Genomic DNA, 19,324 nt, shown 5'->3' with positions numbered 1-19,324 from the left:
AAAAGCCCGGTCACTTGCACCACACCGTGAAGACCTTGACCCACTGGCTGGTTCCCTAGGGCTGGCACCAGACAGGAAATGCAAGGATGAGGAAACCGGGCATGAGAGGGGGAGGGGCAACAGAAGGCCAGTGTTTGGTTTTCCTTTTGCCTTTCATTGGAAGATGGTGAGTTAGCGCTATTGCCCATGTATAGAGAAGGGAGTAGTGATTTGGAAACTCCAAAGCAATGGGCAAGCCCCAGAAAGTGTGTATTTCCAATAAAATAATGAATCATTATTTTATTGGACACGTTTGGTTTCCTAATTCTGTTTGCCATTGGCCAATATCACTGTGGGCTTGCACTTGGCCAGCACAAACCAAACAGGAGTAGATGCAGCCCCACTCTGTGAGTGGGACCTTGGGAAGCAGCTGCCTCCACCATAAAGGGAGATTGGGGTACAAGATGGGTTTAGAGCCTCTTCCGGCTATAGTTCTAGAGATGGCCCAGAACCTCCTCAGCAAATATACCAGTTATTTATCGCTGAGTAACAAACCACTTCAAAACTAGGGGCTTAAAACAACAGGAATCATCAGTTTTGCTCACAAATATTCAATTTGGGCAGGGCTTGGTAGGAAGACTCACGAGGCTCCACATGGCATCAGCTGGGGTGGTTCAATACAGCACCGGAGGACCCAATTCCCAAAATGGCCGAGTCGTGTGTCTGGCAAGTTGGGGGTTGGCTGTCAACTAGGCACTCAGCTGGGTGAGAGCTAAGGGTCTTGCTTTCCTTCCATGTAGCCTGGGTTTCTTTACAGCACAGTGGCTGGGTACAAGAGAGAGCCAAGTAGAAGCTGTATCTCCTTTTATGGCCAAGGCTCAGAAGTCATACAGCATCACTCCCGTAAGCATTCCAGTCACTAGAAGTGAGTCACCAAAGCCACTCCATACTCCAGGGGAGGGGAATTAGACTCCACCCTCGATGGGAAGAGTGTCAAGGAGTTTGTGAACATGTTTTAAAATCACCTCCACAAATGATACCTCTGGTGTCCACACTCATGTTGGGTACTAGCTCTGACACCTCCTTTTTCCTTCGCCCCCCTCCCCCATTCAGCCGATCACCAAGACTTGTAGATTCTACTACCCTCAAATCCTTTCATTCTCTCATCTCACACCTGGACCATTGCATCTTCTTAACTGACCTTCCTGCCTCCATTCTTTTCTTCTGTGATATTTAGGATTCGGTTCAGCTGCATGTGACAAAAAAATCCAAGTAACAGTGGCTTAAGCAAGATCAAAATATACTTTTCTTTTATATAAAAGAAACTGATACATAGCTGTCCAGGGCTGATATAGTGACTCTGTGATTGTCAGGCATCCAGGCTACTTTCATTTTTCTGCTCCACAACCCTTAGCATGCCCTGGTCCAAGATGGCTGCCCAAGCACCAGCCATCATTTCCACATTCCAGTCAGGAAGGAAGAAGGAGTAAAGAAGGATATACCCGCTCCCTTTAAGGACTTTTCTCAGAAATTTCTACTTATATCTCATTGACCAGCACTTAGTCACGTTACCACACCTAGCTGCAAAGGAAGCTGAGAATGGAATCTTTATTCTGGGCAGTCATATGCATCACTAAGGTTTTTGTACAGCTTGTTCCCTCTGCACAGATACCCTCCCACCCTCTTTGCACGCTCACTCTACCCTTGCTTCAGGCCTCCGCTTAGACTTCACTGTCTTCCAAGAAGCCTTTGAGGGGCCCACAAATATGTTTTGATTTCTTTTAAAATCAGAAGAAACAATCGATCTTTTAGATCCAAGAACATGTTTGAATATATAATATTAAGGTATTTGTTTTTGTACCAATGCAGTTGTAAAATAGCATTTTTAATATTTTTTATGGAGGAAGGGGCCCATGAAGGCAAAGGATTTTGGAGGTGCCAGCGCCTCCAAAAGTTCTGGTGTGGCCCTGCTCCTGTGGGCTCCCATAGCTCCCTGACCTCACACCAGTCATAGCTCCCTCTGCACCACGTCGTAACTGCTGGGCATTTGATGATCTCCCCCGCCCGACAGGCCTGGGAGGGCAGTGTCGATTGTGGTCCCCTTTGCATCTGCAGTGCCTCAAATACAGTCTGGTCTTTGGTAGACTCCCTGCAAACGTTGGTGGGTGAATGAATGAATGAGTGCTCTGAGCTCACCCAGCTACAGGGTTACAACCCCAGTAAAGATAAGGCTGCAGGTCGTGCCTAGCTCCACCTACCTACTTCTCACCTGGTGTACTGCCTTAGTACAAATACTAGGTATGTGTGACTTGGGGAACTCAATCTCTCATGACCTAGTGACCTCTCAAAGGCCCCACCTCCTAATACCATCACATTGGGGATTAGGGTTTCAACATATGGATGGGGGGGAGGGCAAACATGCAGCTCATATCAGGTTCAAATCCTGAATCCAGCCCTTCCAACACTTACCTACACTCTGCAGACTTCCAGTTCCTCAGTTGCAAAATGCGGGTGGAGACACAGGGTCTCCAAGGCTCCAGCTGCTTGCTAGGGATGCACTGCCTGCCCAGTGCCCGCCTATCCTGACCCCAGGACCGCTCAGTCCCTTCTCGACTCCCGCCCTCCCCCACATAGCCTGCTCAGGCCCCTCCCACCACGCCCCCCAGGGGTACTGTGCTCCATAACCCCCCCCCGACCGCCTCAGGGCCTACTTGGTCCCCCACAACCCCGCGATCTCCCCCAATAGCAGGGCCTGCCCGTGCCGGTCCTGCCATCGCCCACTAGCACTCAGCACGCTTTCCTCCTCCCGGAATCTCTCCCACCCGCTGCAGGGCCTGCCCAGCCCCCTCCTGCGCTGCCCGTCACAGCGACTCCTGGATCGCGTGGTCCGGCGCTATGCGGAGGTGGCCGACGCTGGCAGCATCTTCATGGACCACTTCACGGACCGCGACAAGCTGCGTCTCCTCTACACGCTAGCTGTCAACGCCCATCCCATCCTCCTACAGGTGTGCAGGGACCCCCCTCCCCGGGAAAGCCCGTCCAGGGAGCGGGTTCACTTCCAGCTCCGAGGGAGCAGGCCCTGGGTTGAGCTCTCTCTGCCATCACTGCACACCTTGGGGCCACCAGCCCACGTTAGCACCTCTGTGGCATTCAGTAAATATGTGTTGGCTTCTGCAGTGGGGAAGTGCTGTGGTTACTGCAGAGGAAAGAGGTGTGGGAGCTGGGGAGGAGGGGCGGCGGGGAATGGCCACTTTCGCGGCCAGAGGCAGCCCGGAAGGGCTTTGTGGAGGAGGGCAGCTTTGACCAGGTGTCTCAAAGATCAGTACGATATGAGCTGAGCAAGCTCAGGAGGTGGGGAAATAACCAAAGAAGGACCCACCCGGAGAGGTGCTCTGCAGCTGTGCTTGGAAAGGAGAAAAAAATGGAAGTCACCTAAATGTCCATCAAAAAGGGGATGGTCAAATAGGTAAGGATGTTCTGGAACACTGGTCCACGAGACAGGCGCGCTGGCCCCTGCCTTCATGCAGCTTCCACTCCAGTGGTAGAGACCGCCCCTTAACAAGTCAGCTAACTCGCGGGGCCCCATCACACCCATTTCTCCCGGATCCCAAGAGTCAGGACGCTTACTGAATGGGCACAAAGGAAACTAGGAAGTGAGAGGGAGGAGCAGAAAAAGGAGGGTGGAAGAGAGAGGAGGAGAAGCAGGAGGAAGAGGAATAAGGGGAGGCGGGAGAGGAAGAGAGGGAGGAGAAAGAGGAGAAGGAGAAGGTGCAGGAAGAGGAGGGGGTGGAGGAGGAGGCAGTCCAACAGCAGTTAATAATAATTAGCATTGTTATTAATTATATTATATTATAATTATTTATAATAGTGTATCGACTTTAATAACTATAATAAGTATATCGAGATTATATTTTAATTATTTATAGTATTGTGTTAATATTAATAATTCTAATTAATAATTATATTAGTTATTATATGATGTTTATTTATAAATAAATATACATATAATTATTTATAATTGTATTATTTATAGTATAATTATTATTTTAATATTATTTATAATATATTATTTTGTTCTAATTATTTATAATATATTTAATTCTAATTATTTATAGTATTTAAATTATTTATGAGATATTATATAATATATAATTACATATTATTTTTATATATAATATATTAATGATATATTATTGGCCAAAGGCAGGATGGCTAAGTACATAATAACAACTCATTTCTTGAGCACTAGCTATGTGCCAGGCATTGTGTTAAATGTTTTACATCATTATGTCATTTAATGCTCACAACTTGACAACCCCATGGGAATATTATTATTGTCCCGTCTTCCAGATGAGGTAAGTGGAGCTCAGAGCTGTGAAGTGACTGGGCCACAGTCCCTTAGCCAGTGTCAGCGGTGGAACCCAAACCCAGAGCTGTCTGACTTCAGGGTCCACGCTCTTCCTGCTAAAAGCTGCCTACTAACGTTGGCATTTGAAATCCTAGAGGAGAAGAAGGAATTGCTGGTTGCCCTGCACGCTCAGAGGCCTTCTTCTCCAACTGTCCTACACTTAGTGGCCAAGGCAGGTGACCTGGCTACTTCCAGCCCTGGCTCCTGAGAGGTCTGGGCTGGGACTCTCCATCCACCCTGAGCTCCGCCCAGGAAGGGCATGGGGTCGATCTGCCCCCAACCCAGGGATGACTCGTGGCCGCACAGACATCGCCAGGGAGCCGGGGGCCTCTCTCCATGGCACACAGTGGAGAGGTCCCAGTGGGCAGGGGGAGGAACAAGAAAAGGTTCTTCACAACATGGCGAGTGGGTTAAAATGGCAGAAGTCCACAGAAAATCATCAGAAAGGGGGATGACTTTGTTCTTTTAAGAAGGAAAATGAGGGAAAAAAAAGTGTTAATATTTATAGTTTCTGTCATTTCTCCCATAAAGAAACACCATTCCAGATATAGCTGCCTCAATAAATAGTCAAAAAAAAAAAAAGCTAGGATAGTCCCTCCACTCCTTTTTTTTTAAATTGAGATATAGTTAATTTACAACATTGTGTTAGTTTCAAGTATACAGCAAAGTGGTTCAGTTTTATATATATATATATATATTCTTTTCAGATCCTTTTCCCTTATAGGTTATTACAAAATATTGAGTAGAGTTTCCTGTGCTGTACAGTAGGTCCTTGTTGGTTATCTATTTTACATATAGTAGTGTGTATATATTAATCCAAAACTCCTGGAGCTCTTACAAGGAGACAGGGGAAACTGGGTAGAGCTGTGTGCTTGCCTAGACCAGTGTTAGGCTGTCAGAATGTTCCAGTCAGTTGGGGAGTCTCTGTGAGTGTGTAATTACCCCAGCCAGGCAGATTCGCCCAGGGCCACGCCCAGGGCCAGTGCAGCAGTTCCCAAAACTTGAGTCACCCAAGGGTCACCTTCATAATTTTTGCCCTATCCCAGAACCTACTGCCTGCACTGTTATTTTTTTAAATATTTTCTTTAAATCAACCTTAAGTTGACCCTCTTTTTTTCCCCCCATAGCCTCTTCCTAAGCCGTGATATCTGTGAAATCTGAAATGCTAGTCATATTTTTTCAACTCTACAACTCTTCAAATAAACACATTCCCCTGAAGCCTGAATACCCTCTAAAATTGTAGCAAAGGCATTGGCATTCTCTTACCTCGCTTGGGGCAACTTTGTTGAAATGCAGTCTACAATATGGAAAGGAGAGCTCCCTTTTCTGAATCCCTCCATCAACAAAGGAATAAAAAAGTGGTGGGGGGAGGGACGGGGGGAGCAAGGTATTGCCATGTTCCAAGAGGTATAAACAAGGTTAAGGGATGCTTTGCTGACGTGTCTTGAGGCGTTGGGTACCTGAGTAAGGCTGATCTTTCTGTCTGCTCTTGGGGAGAGAGAGAGAGAGAATGAGAGAGAGAGAGAGAGAGGGAGGGAGGGATGGAGGGAAGGAGGGGGAGAGAGAAAATGAGAGAGAGAGAGAGGGAGGGAGGGATGGAGGGAGGGAGGGGGAGAGAGAAAATGAGAGAGAGAGAGAGGGAGGGAGGGATGGAGGGAGGGAGGGGGAGAGAGAGAGAGGGGGAGGGAGGGATGGAGGGAGGGAGGGGGAGAGAGAAAATGAGAGAGAGAGAGAGAGAGGGAGGGAGGGATGGAGGGAGGGAGGGGGAGAGAGAGAGAGAGAGGGAGGGAGGGAGGGGGAGAGAGGGAGAGGGAGGGAAGGAGAGAGGGAGGGGGAGAAAGGGAGGGAGGGAACTGTCTCAGGAGGTTTTTCTCTCTAATCCTCTAATGCCTCCTCCTCTCGCTTGGCAGATCTTCCCGGGCGCCGAGGGATGGCCACTGCCCAAGTACCTGGGCTCCTGCGGCAGATTTCTGGTCAGCACCAGCACCAGCCCACTGCAGGAATTCTATGGTGCACCCGCAGACCAGGCGGCCGACCTGGCCTACCAGCTCCTGGGTGTCCTGGAGTCTCTGAGGAGCAACGATTTGAACTACTTCTTCTACTTCACCCACGTGGATGTGGACATGTTTGGCATCTTCAACAACGGGCATCTGTTCATCCGGGATGCCAGCGCACTGGGCGTCATCGACAGGCAGGAAGGTACCCAGCATGGGCCTGGCTGAGCAGCTGTCAGAGGGGAAGGCAGGGTGACAGGCGCTAGGGAGGGGTGACAGGGCCCGGGGGTGGGGTCTCCCTGTGTCATAGTGAGAGCAGCTCAAGTTTGGGACGGGAGAGAGTCCCTCTCCCCGTTTTAAGTCTCTGCTCCAGCTCCAAAGGGGAACCGGACTGGACCTTGTCAGTGCAGGAGGAGGAGATTTGCACTGTGCTATGGCCCCAGCTTCGCCCTCTGAGGGCACTGCCGTTGTCCGACTGGGTCTGTGTGGCGCGGGGACCTGCCCCGCCCCTGCTCACACACATACAAGCCCCTGGATCCATCTCCCCCTCAGAGCCTTTCTCATCAGACGCTTTGAACATCGCAGTCTGTAATGGTGACTAGATATTCTGAGCCCAATAGTAGGACAGAGGATTTTAATTTCCAGTTTCTGATTTTGTTTATATGAGAAGGCCTACGAAGATAGACCAATTAAACCACGCTTACTCATTTCCTGATTTGCCTTTATTAAGAAGAATCAAATGAGAAGAAGTGGGGCTGATTCCAGAATATTCGGGATATGTGAACCACTGAATATCAGTCCCACTACAACCCGTTGAAGGCATATTCTGGATTACCTGTTCTTTCTCCCGACTTTGTATTTAAAGAGGGCACATGAAACCGGCGCTGGGGATTTCCTGAGTTCCCTAATTCAGTCATAATAATGGGAGAATCACGATATGCATGGGAGCCTTACAATTAGAAGCCCAAGTTCTGGTAGGAAGAAGTGCGTTTTCCATCCCCAGGCCTCATCTTTTTTTTTTTTTTTAATTTTTTGGGCACGCCACGTGGCATGCAGGATCTTAGTTCCCCGACGAGGGATCAAATCCGTGCCCCCTGCAGTGGAAGCGTGGAGTCTTAACCACTGGACCGCCAGGGAAGTCCCAGGCCTCACCGTATTGTAGCCGAGAGAGTTCCCCCCAGGCTCTCAACGGAGGCCATCGTGTCCCTGAGCCCTAAATCTCCTTGTGACAGGAGATGCTAGGAGTCTGAACCACTTTGCCCAGCAACTCTCATTAGTGACGCCTCCCCGCAAGGAGAACAGGTTGTAGGGTGTGTGATGTCTTCCATGTCTCTTGTAGGCAGCCAAGCGGCCTCCAGGACAGGAGAGAATAAAGACATCTTCAGCTGCCTGGTCTCTGGCTGCCAGACCGAGCTGCCCTCCTGCGACACCATCCCTGAGAAGCAGAACCTGGTACTGGTGTGTGGCCAGGTGCTGCCCCCACTTCTCCGGGCCAAGTTCCCGTCCCCGGTGCAGGAGGAGATAGACGCCGAGCTCGCTCGCTGTGGGGAGGCAACCCGGCCAGACCCCGAGGTCCTCCAAGCCGCCAGCCGGCTGAAGGACATCTTGAGGCCCCTGAGAACCTGTGACCCCAGATTTGCCTACCGCTACCCAGACTGCAAGTATAATGATAAGTTCTGAGGGGCTGGAGCCTTGCTGGCCTCCGGGGACCACATCCTTGGAACTTCCGCTGCCCGCTCGCTTGCTGCACGGTTGAAAGAAGCTGCTCCCTTTTAGACACTGGGAGAAAGGTACCTTTGTTTCCCAGGGAGAAAGGAACATGCCAACCATCAGAGGGCAGTCATGTCATCGGGTGCCATGATTGCCCCCGCCGGCTGGGTCATCGTGGAAGAGCCCAAGGGTGGGCATCAGAAGAACCAGGTGTGGACACTCACTCGGCCTCTCTGAGCCTCATTTTTCTCTCTTCTCCGCCAGACGCTTGAGTTAGTGCAAAAAGACAGAGATATGAAGGGCCAGGGACACGTGCTCCCTCCCCCCAGCCCAGGTGGTTACAAAGAATGTTCCAGAAGCATGCACGGCCAGGGCAAATGTGACAGAGCCGTGGAGGTCAAAAGGCTGGCACGGAGGGAAGACTGTACCCCTGCCCTATAGCCCTCCTGCCACGCTCCCCGCACTGCCACAGGGTGAGGAGACTGCAGGACAAGGGGACACGTGGACAGAAGGCCCTTCTGTCCCAGAAGTGTCCAGAGAGGCACTTCATGGTGTGGGAAGGAGCCAGGGGTAAGAAGAGAAGAGGGCTGGGCTGGGGGCCAATGTGTTTGTCCAGGTCCTCTGAGAACCAGGTGTCAAGACAGGATTAAATGGGCAAGGATTGTATCAATATTAAGGAAGATGCCTGGGGGGAGGGAAAGGAGGAGGGAGCCGGAGACGGCTGGGAGAGCCGTCAGGCCGCGCTGTAAGGTTGACCCCTCCCTCCCCCAAGTGAGGGCAAGAAGGTCAGCTTGGGGCATCCCAGACTGCCATCTGCGCAACCGAAAGAAGGTTCAGCGAGACCGTCAGGGCGACCTCGAGGCAAAGCCAGCCGTCAGAGGAGCTTCGCAAGAATGGAGAGCCCTTATATTCCTGTGGCAGGGAACAGCCCGTGGGAAGCGTGGCCTCAGCCCAACCGCAAAGATGGATTTCAAAGCACAGCGCAGGGCACTTAGCCAGTTCTGCTCCCTGGAGCCGAAGGTCTGTGAGTTAGAAGATTCTCATTGTAGCCACAGCCGGAGACCAGGGCCAGCTCTCTCCACACCGTGGCCTCCAGGGCAGGACTCTAAAGAGTCTGAGAATTTTCATTCAAACATGGCCTTACAGGTCATTCTAAAAATATTTTTTCAAGGTCAGCCAACGGAATATATTTTCTTCAGCAGTTTGCTTTATATCTTTAAAATGTTTAGCCACGTGGTATGTGGGTCTCCGTGTATACTCCTGCCCGGGCCCCTCAAACATTAGTAGGGCTTCCTTGGACCTTTGCCCAGCCGCCCTGCCAGCCCTCCACCCCCCAGGGACCTCTCAGTCGGCCTCCTCTTTTCTACCTCTGAATCGCCACCTTTAAGGTCAGAATGCCTGGCTTAATAGGCTTCACGCCGCAGACGGGGAAACTGAGGCCCGGGGAGGAAGAGTGACTTGCTGGGATAGTTCCAGAACTCCTGCTACGAGTCCAGGCTCCTCTTGCCTTCCCCTTCAGCCTCTGTCCTGCCCAATTCTGGTCCCTTCACTCACATTTAAAGAGAAGCCAAGAAAAGTCCTGTTTCGTGGTACCCTGCGGTGCGGTTGGGAGTTCCCTTTTGACTGCTCCAGGCACTACGTCTCGGGCAACCGTAACAGTGAGGATGCCGGGCCGAGCTTCTGGGAGGGCAGGCTTGGGCTGCCTGAGAGTCTTTGAGACAGTTGCTTCCTGGCTTGGTCTGGAGAGCGAGGATTGACCACCCTTCCCAACACCTTGCTTTTTTAGCCCAGTGATACTGATCTTAGACTTCTGGCCTTCGGAACTCAGAGAGGATAAATTTCTATTGTTTTAAGCCCGCACTGTGGAGTCATTTGTTACAGTAGCCACAGGAAACAAACACATACCCCGAACTCTTAGTGTCTGCTTCCAGAGAACCCAACTTGCAATGCTCCCCAACTCCAGTCTATCGTGATGGATTCAAAAGCCAGACCCGCCAGGAAAGAGTGTGTTATGTGTCCATAACCAGGGCTGGGGCTTGGACGGTTCCGTTCCTCCACTAAGTCCTGGGCATCATTTAAGACCCTGAGTCCTACCTTGACCCAAAGCTTTTCCTGACAGCCCAGCTCCCAGCGAGCTTTTTCTGAATCCTACCTCTGTACCCCTGAACCCCAGGCCCGCACCCATTTGAGGCTAACCTCAAGGGTATTCCAGAGAGATCTGTGCTCCTCCTTCCCATCCAGCTGGGAGCTCCCTGAAGATGCTGGTGGCACAGAGCTCTCTGTACTCCCCGTAGCAGCCAGCACAGGGCTAGGCACAGAGCACGTGCTCGGAAAATATTCTTGCTGAGAACAATGATGTGTTCTTCAATCCTTTTTGTTCTGTGCTTTTCATACACCATGTGCTCTGGACTGATTTTTTTTGTGTCCCCCGCAAAAATTCATAGGTTGAGATCTTAACCCCCAATGTGGTGGTATTTGGAGGTCATGGGGGTGGAGCCCTCATGAATGCCCTCATAAAAGAGACCCCAGACAGCTCCCTCACTCCTTCCGCCATGTGAGGACACAGCAAGAAGGTCCTGGCTATGAACCAAGAAGCTTGCTCTCACCAGACACTGAGTCTGCCAGCCCCATGATCTTGGACTTCCTAACCACCGGAACTGGGAGAAATAATTGCTGCTTATAAGTCACCCAGTCTGTGGTATTGTTATAGCAGCCCAAACGGACAAAGACACCGTGCTGAACATACGCAAGCCGCAGCCACGTCCTCGAGAACAGCTCTTTCCCCTCAAGAGCCAGGAGACAAGTGAGTCAACACTCAAGAGACTTAGCCAGAACAAAATCATCGTACTATGTTCTCAGCCCCCTGCAATCTGATTGGAGGCATTATTTTTTCTGCGTTTTGCCAGCCACTGTCTTTTTGCCTGCAGGACCGGCTGCATAATTTGTGGGACCCCCTGCAAAAGGAAAACGTGGGGCCTCCTGTCACTGAGAATTGCAAGATGGGGCCAGCAGAGTGTTAACCTGAGTGCAGGCCCCGTACGACTGTATGTCGATGCCCACGAAGCCAGCCCTGGGTGCCTGAGAATACTAATTAACCTCTGTGTAGAGGGTTCTTGGGGTTTACTGGGGTCTCACTTGATCTCCACAAGCAAGGGGAGTAGCTGTGGAGCCAGAGGTGGTATAAAATATTTAATAACTATCATGGCAAAGGGACTGACATAGGAGAACAGGCTCCACTGGCTTCAGCTATCAGCTCGGCGTCCCCACAGCCCTGCGGGCAAGTCCTACTTTTCAAACAAGGAAACTGATTCAAGCGATCTGCTCAAAGTGACCATTTTGAGGTCTCCTGCTTTCCTAGTCCTCCCCTGTAGCATCTAACTTCTGCCTATAAGTGATTGCATGAGCCTGAATGTTTCCTCTAGAGCTAAAATAAATACTTTGTTGGATTTGCATTCATTTTGAAAAGGTCTAGAGCCCTGGAATCAGCCAGACCTGGCTTCAAATCATGACTCTGCTGGTTACTGTGTAACCTTGGGCAAGCTGCTTGACCTCTCTGAGTCTCTCTGAGCCTCACTCATAAAAAGATGAGAAAAAGATTTACCCTTGCAGGGTTATTATCCTATTTAAATAATACACTGTTTCTCAAGAGCCTGGCACATACGGGCGTTCTATATTTCATGGTAAATGTAGGGCAAGAACAGAGGGTTTCCTGGCCGAAGGGGCTCCTCACACAGCCAAGGTGAGTGCTGCAGCCTCTCTGGAGGGACGCTGATCTCTGCCCCAAGGCTCTGCTCCAGACCAAAGGAACCACCAGGGTGCCGCAGGGTGCCGCAGGCTGCCGGACAGTCTGACTGGGGCCATTTTTCTTCCCTCCCGCTTCTCCAGACTCCGGGTTGATCATGAATGGCAGCCGGGCAGCCACTAGACTCGCCTCCACAGCCTAGGTCTCCACCAGGCTCAGGAGGGAATCCTCCTTGAGCAGGTAACGTTGGGATCCTTGGGAAGTCCACCCGCGCTTAGTATCCGAGGGGTTTGAGTATCCCTCTTGGCCCATTGAAAGCTCACAGCTCGCTGCCTGTGCGTGGTGATGTGGCTTTCCTGCCCACTTCAGGCCTGTTGCTCACATATATTGGCACGGCTGAGCTCACGTGCACACAAGTATAGTCAGATCGGTCCACAGCTCTTCGTGTCATTTTTAAAAAATGGTTGCATCTGCGGGCTGTGCGGGATGGTCAACACCCAGGCTGAGGGCCCTGAATTTGCAGATGCAATGACCCTCTAAGAAGGCAACTGAGAGGAATAGGCCAGCAAAGGGGAGCTGAGCAACCAGTGGCCCGCCCATTGGAGCTCTTTGTAGAAGCAGACAAGGAGAGGGAGTACCCCCAGCCCACTAGGGTGAGCAGGGCATCGTCTCAGGCCTGAGCTGTCTGTGGCAGCGCAGAGAGAGCAGCGGCTCTGGAAGCAGACTCGTCTGCTTTCAGATCCTGTGCCAGCCCCTCTCACCAAAATTAGTACGTCAAAGTTATTGATTGCAGCGTTGTTTGTCATTGCAAATACAGAAAACAACTTCAGTGCCCGTACATGGGAGAGTGGTTGAATAAACTGCAGCACATCCACACAAAGGAGTGCTATGCAGTTCTACAAATGAATAAGGAAGGTCTCTAGGAACTGATATGGGATGATTTGCAAGATATAGTATGACGTGAGGAAAAAAAAAGCGCACAAGGGTATTTATAGGATGCTACCTTTCATGTAAGAAAGAAGATATAAGAAAACACTTATGTATCCGTTCACCTGTGATGCAAAAAAAGATACACACACACACATACACACATACATATGTGTGTGTGTATATGCATGTGTGGGTATATAGATACATAGATCTAAAGAATAAACCAGAAGCTAATGAGATTGGTTCCCTACAGGGGGTGGGTGTCAATGCGGTGGAAAGAAGAGAGGAATGGGAGTGGGGCAGCACGGATGAGGAGGGAGTGAAACTTTTCTGAGCATGCCTTTCTGTATAACTCTGACTCTTAGAACCATGGGAATACCTCACACAACCCACAAATAAATAGTTAAGATCAACCAGGAGGTGGGTTGAACTAAAATGAAATACAAAGAATAACAGATGGACCCAACTGTATTACAAATGAATAAAATAACTACACAGAGGAACTAACTTAAGTAACTTGGAAACTAAGCCTTTTGACTACATAGTATAAGACGAAAAACAACAAGAAATGTACACACGCTTTAAAACGGTTAATTTTATGGTATGTGAATTTTACCTCAATTTTAAAAGAGAGAGGAAAAAAAGAACCATCCACAAAATCTGTACTCTAGTTAGTAAATATTTTTCTCATGAGGATCTGGGTTAGCAATTCCGAAACTACTTTAAGTTTTGAGCAAGTAAGTAAATATGTTGTGGATGGTGAGAGACGGGCTTCTCACGGCTCGAGAAAGGAGTTACGAGTCAAGAAAGAGGGAATTTTGTGTTCCTTCCAATTTTGAAGTCTGTGATGTTAGACTGGAACTGGAGGTATCACTATGAACTAAGGCTTTCTTTTTTTTTGTTTTTAATTTTTATTGGAGTATAGCTGCTTTACAACGCTGTGTTAGTTTCTACTGTACAGCAAAATGATTCAGCCATACACATACAGATATCCCCTCCCTTTGGACTTCCCTCGCATTTAGGTTACCACAGGGCACTAGGTGAGTTCCCTGTGCTATACAGCATGTTCCGCTCAGTTGTCTATTTTATACATGGTACCAATAATGTATATGTGTCAATCCCAGTCTCCCAATTCCTCCCACCCCACCCCTTCCCCCCTCGGTATCCATACATTTCTTCTCTACGTCTGTGTCTCTATTTCTGCTTTGCAACTCAGATCATCTATACCATTTTTCTAGATTCCACATATATGCGTTATTATACGATATTTGCTTTTCTCTTTCTGACTTACTTCACTCTGTATGACAGTCTCTAAGGATTTCTCATATATATGCACAATGCCCAAATAGCAGTCAGTGCTCACAAACGGTCCTCAATGGCAGACAGACATCAGAACCAATCGGCAAAATGCCCAAATAGCACTTCGTGCTCAAAAGAGAAATTTGTCCGGGTGCACACTGGTGGACTTAGTCAGTCTTGGAGCTCATCAACTCATCCGGATGTATGTTTCCATCCCACCACTCACATCACTAAGATGCGAGTGTACAGAAATATATTTCTTAGCTCTGTCTCTGAGAGGGTCTATAAGCAGTGACACCCCAGTACCTAGTGCCTGGGTCTTGGTTTCTTCAGTAAAAGAAACCAGAGCTCTTTGGAGAAATGGCTGGTTCCAAGACTAGACAGGGAAAGTACAAGATGAGCCTGGAATACTCTTGTGTTGCCAGAAAGGAAGGGGCTCCCAGGAGGCAAATTTGGGACAATTTGTGTATCAAATAAATAATGATAGTGATAACACATAGAATAAAATCAATTCTTACGAGACCATACTGATATAAATAAATAAACAGATAAGTAAATAAATGGAGGAGGCAAGAGCTCTCTTTATGGTAGAATTCTAATTAATAAATGTAGAAGAAATGATGGGAATGGAAAATCACCACTTGGCAGACACCACAGTAATAATTCTTGCAGGCAGGTATCACCAGTGAGGCTAAAACTAGTAGATCATAGTATGAGAAGCAGGATGTTTGCATCGTCTGAAAGTTATCTCGCCACAACACACTCATAATTACAAAGGGAAAAATAGTAAATTTATGCTGAAGACACCTGGCAGACACAACTTCTACCAAGTGATCAAGGTCAACGTCACTAGTCATAAGTCACATAGACATCAGGTACCCTCTGATATGATGCACTGAGAAGGGCACCGCATCACTTTGGTGGTATTCCTGCCCCAAAGGCAAAACCTCAATTGAATCATGAGATAACATCAGACATATTGAGGGACAACCTACCATTAGCCATGAGAGACCAAGAAAGACTAAGGAATTGTCACAGATCGGAGGAGACTAAGGAGACGTGAGAACTACATACAATGTGGGGTCTTCAGTTGGATCCTGGAGCAGAAAAAGGATATCAGTGGTGTTGATACCCACCAGCCCAAACTCACCAGCAACACTGCTGTAGTTGGACAAGATGGAGTTATTGCTCATCAAAACAAGGGAGAGCGCACATCATGGAGCAACATGAGGTGTCTCAGTAAGAGGGGGTTAGAAAGGACTTCGTAGAAGATTGGGGCTCTTTAGGTGATTTGGGGGAGGGTTCAAGGAAGCAGGGCTTTGCTCTAGATTGAATGCTATCAGGAAGAGGGGTAAATCCATGAGTGCACATCTCAATAAATCTTATCTATAAAGCAGGAGGAATGAAGCAGGGTAATGCCATAGTTAGGAAAGCAGCAGTCACTCACAGTAGCCAGGATAGGGGGATGTTTGGTCATTTTTGTTTAAACAATGTTCATGTCGTTGTTTGTGTTCAGACCTTAGTAGACTTCTTTTGTCTTGATTCATCGTGGTCACAGAGTGGCCTTGTTTAGCGTTAGTGATCTGAGAAATTGTTTAGGTTCAAGGAGAACACAAAGGCCCAGCTGTGAGACCCAGGCCAGCTCTGAGCAACACCAAGAGGAAGGCCTGACGATGCCAGGCCGGTTCCCAGCTACAGTGGTCCACGTTTCTCTTTCTCAGTGGGACAACTGTTGAAATTCCAATAAGGTCTATTAGATCAGTACGTAGTATTTTATCAATGTTAATTTCTTAGCTGCAGCAATTGTACTATGGTTATGTAAGATGTTAACGTTAGGGGAAGTTGGATGGAGGAACTCTGTATACAATTTGGGAACTTTTTGTCAGTCTAAAATTATTCCAGGGCTTCCCTGGTGGCGCAGTGGTTAAGAATCCGCCTGCCAATGCACGGGACACGGGTTCAAGCCCTGGTCTGGGAAGATCCCACATGCCGCGGAGCAACTAAAAACCCGTGCACCACAGCTACTGAGCCTGCGCTCTAGAGCCCGCGAGCCACAACTACTGAGCCTGCGTGCTGCAGTCACTGAGCCCGCGCACCCTAGAGCCCGTGCTCTGCAACGAAGAGTAGCCCCTGCTTGCCGCAACTAGAGAAAGCCCGCGTGCAGCAACGAAGACCCAACACAGCCAAAAATAAATAAATTAATTAATTTTTAAAAATAAATTAATTAGTTAATTAAATAAAATTATTCCAAAATAAAAAGTCAAAAAAGCAACTCAGTGCATGAAGCAGAAATTGTTCAGCACCAGGTAAAAAAGCTGGCTTGCATATTGGGGCTGTGCTATATAAAACAAAAGACATAAAACAAAACACAAAAGCATTATATGTGTGACAAGATGGCCCTGACTAAGAAAAACACATGGAAGCTGAGTTGGATTAAAAGGAAGATTCAGATGTGTATAACTCAGTCACTTTGCTGTATGGCAGTGATTGGCACAGCATTGTAAATCAACTCGACTTCAACTTTAAAAAATAAATAAAAATAAATAAATAAATAAAATTAAGATTCAGGTCTGCCATCTAGGGCTCACTCCAGGGTGATGCTCATTGAGTAGAAGAACCACTGCACCATTTCCATTGTTAAATTTCCCGAGTGAATATGCCTGTACTAGAACCAGGGTTACCCCTACCACATTGGAAGGCAGTAGAGACTTGGGGCTCACACACTCACTTCTGATTCCTTCCCTTCTACATACAAACCATGGTGCCTCATGTAGAGAGTTGAAATCCCCCTTCACACACCCTCACCCAAACCACCCCCCCCCGACCTGCCCCCAGCCATTTAGCTGAATCCACCTTCCCACCTCATGCCCCTACCTGGAGCTTCTCTCTGAAAAAATCATTCTTTAGGGCGAATTGTGCCAAATGTGAGTTAATATTCCCCTCGTCAAAATAACACATTTGTGTGTGTGTGTTTTTAAAATAATCCTACCCAAGGCAGGCAAAATTTCAGGAAAAGAGGCAAGTCATGGAAACTTGGTGAAAATATAATCCTTTCGAAAAGCAATCTGGCAATGTTCATCAAGAGCCTCAAAAAGGATTGCACACTCTACCCAATAATTTCACTTCTGGGACGCTATTCAAAGGAAGTAATCAAGAATGCAGAGCGATTTATGCACAGACTGACTGTTAAAAATCATGGATTGAACACTTGTAACCCCTACTAAAATGAGAGTAAGTGGAATTTTTAATAGGTATAAACTACCACATGGGGAAATGAGAGAGGAGAAAATAGAAACAAAATTTTGAAAGCTGGAAAGCAAATAACTTAGCAGGACCAAAAGAACTGAATCCTAAGCTGGCAACAAAGGATGCTGAGAATCATTCCAATTCACATCACAAAATCTCTCAAAACGTTGAGGAATTGATGGCTCTAGATCCCCCAAGAAATTAGGGAGAAGGCTGAAATAAGGGTGAGGCTATTTTAAGAAGGAATTGGATGCCAGTTTTCCCCCATCCTCCGACCCTTCACAGCCAGGTAATGGCCAGGTGATGGCCCTCCAAGATCCAACAGATCGGAAGCTCCTTCCCTGGAGGGAGTCAATCCAAGCGTTTTTAGGGACAGCACAGAGACTAGGGCAGCAGGTCACCCTGAAAACTGGGGGATTAAGGGCATGTATGCACAGTGGCTGTTCACTTCCCCCCAAGGCAGGAGAACTGACGAGTGAGCCTCCTGGGAAAAGGCTAAAAAATCCCAACATCAGAAGTCCCTCAACCACCCCACCCTGCCACATAAGGTCACAGCTGGCAGACCCCACTGGCTGTCCAGAGCATCCAATCATCTTTTTAGTTCCTCACTCCTTTCTATTTTTTTCTAATACTATTTTAAAATCATTTAAGACTTTCAGAAAAGTTGAAAGAAAAGTACAAGTAACTCCCATATACCCTGTATTCACATTCCCAAGTGTTAAATTTTTTCCTGTGTTTGCTTTGTCATTTTCTCCTTCTCCATCTCTCTCTCTCTCTCTCCCCCCCACCACCCCTCTCCTCCATTTTTTTTCTGAACCTTTTTAGAGTAAATTGCAGATGTGCCCCTAAATGCTTCAGAGTTTATATCCTAAAAATAAAATAAAGGCTTACATAACCACAGCACAATTCTGAAAATCAGGGGATTAACACTGATACAACACTGTTATCTACCTACAGGCCTTATCCAAATTTTGCCAATTTCTCCAATAATGTCCTTCATAGAAAAACTTTTTTCTGGCCTAGGATCAATTCTGGATCATATATTGCATTTAGTTGGCGTGTGTCTCTAGTCTCCTTTAATCTGGAACAGTTTCTCAGCCTGTGTGTTTCATCACTTTGACATCTTTAAAGAGGAAAGGCTGGTTATTTTGTAGAATTTCCATCAGTCTGGATTTGTCTGTTGTTCCCTCATGATTCAGTTTAGTTTTTTTTATTTTGGGCAGGAATGCCTCAGAAGTGACGCTGTGTTCTCTTCATTGCAGTCTATCAGAAGATACATGAGGTCAGCTTGTCCCATTTTTGGTGACATTCACTTGGTTAAGGTGAGGTCTGCCAGATTTCTCCACTGTACATTTACTCTGTAATTGGAGAGGAAATACTTTGAGACTATGTAAATGTCCTGTATTCATCAAACTCACACTCACTAATTTTAGCATCCATTGATGATTCTTGCCTGAATCAATTATTACTGTGATGTTTGCCAAATGGTGATTTTTAAAATTTTATTATTCCTTTTACATTTATTAACTGGCATTCTAGTGTAAAAAAACCTTTTCTTCCCTCCTACTTACTTATTAATACATTTATATAAATACATATGAACTCGGAGATTCTTATTTTATTCAACGGCTATAATTTATTATTATCATTTATTTGGGTGATCCAAATTTTCCCAGGTTTGGCCAGTGGAAAAATTCCCAGGAAGTCAAACAAAAAGTCAGACTAAAAATGAGAGAAAAAATTTAATTACAGAATCAGTTCAGGAGGTCTTATCGAATAATAAGACTTCCAAAGAGAACACACACACACATAGACAGACACACAGACACCACACAGTGACATAGGCACACACACAAAGGCATATACAGAGACACAGACACATATACCCAAACACAGATACAGACACAAACATGGACACACACACAGATACACAAACAGAAACATACACAGACAGACAGACACACACACACAGGAGGAAATCATCAACAACAAAATTAAATTTCCCAGAATGAAAGG

The 19,324-nt window shown here is 47.5% G+C and overlaps 1 protein-coding gene and 1 long non-coding RNA gene across 2 annotated transcripts in view; both read left to right on the top strand.

The window, feature by feature from the left end:
* Positions 1-11,541, top strand: part of DIPK2B (divergent protein kinase domain 2B) — a 49,027-nt gene extending 37,486 nt beyond the window's left edge. Inside the window, exons 3-5 of the mRNA XM_082446602.1 lie at positions 2,811-2,984; positions 6,298-6,586; positions 7,721-11,541. Of these exons, the coding sequence (XP_082302728.1) occupies positions 2,811-2,984; positions 6,298-6,586; positions 7,721-8,061 (804 nt within the window). The 3' untranslated portion in view covers positions 8,062-11,541. The remainder of the gene's footprint in view (positions 1-2,810; positions 2,985-6,297; positions 6,587-7,720) is intronic.
* LOC309652668 overlaps positions 1-19,324 on the top strand; it is a 371,335-nt gene that overhangs the window by 126,823 nt on the left and 225,188 nt on the right. The window lies entirely within an intron of this gene.

Source organism: Balaenoptera physalus, assembly GCF_965194825.1.
Source record: "Balaenoptera physalus genome assembly, chromosome: X".
Lineage (NCBI taxonomy): Eukaryota > Metazoa > Chordata > Mammalia > Artiodactyla > Balaenopteridae > Balaenoptera > Balaenoptera physalus.
This window is presented reverse-complemented; position numbering and strand designations above follow the sequence as displayed.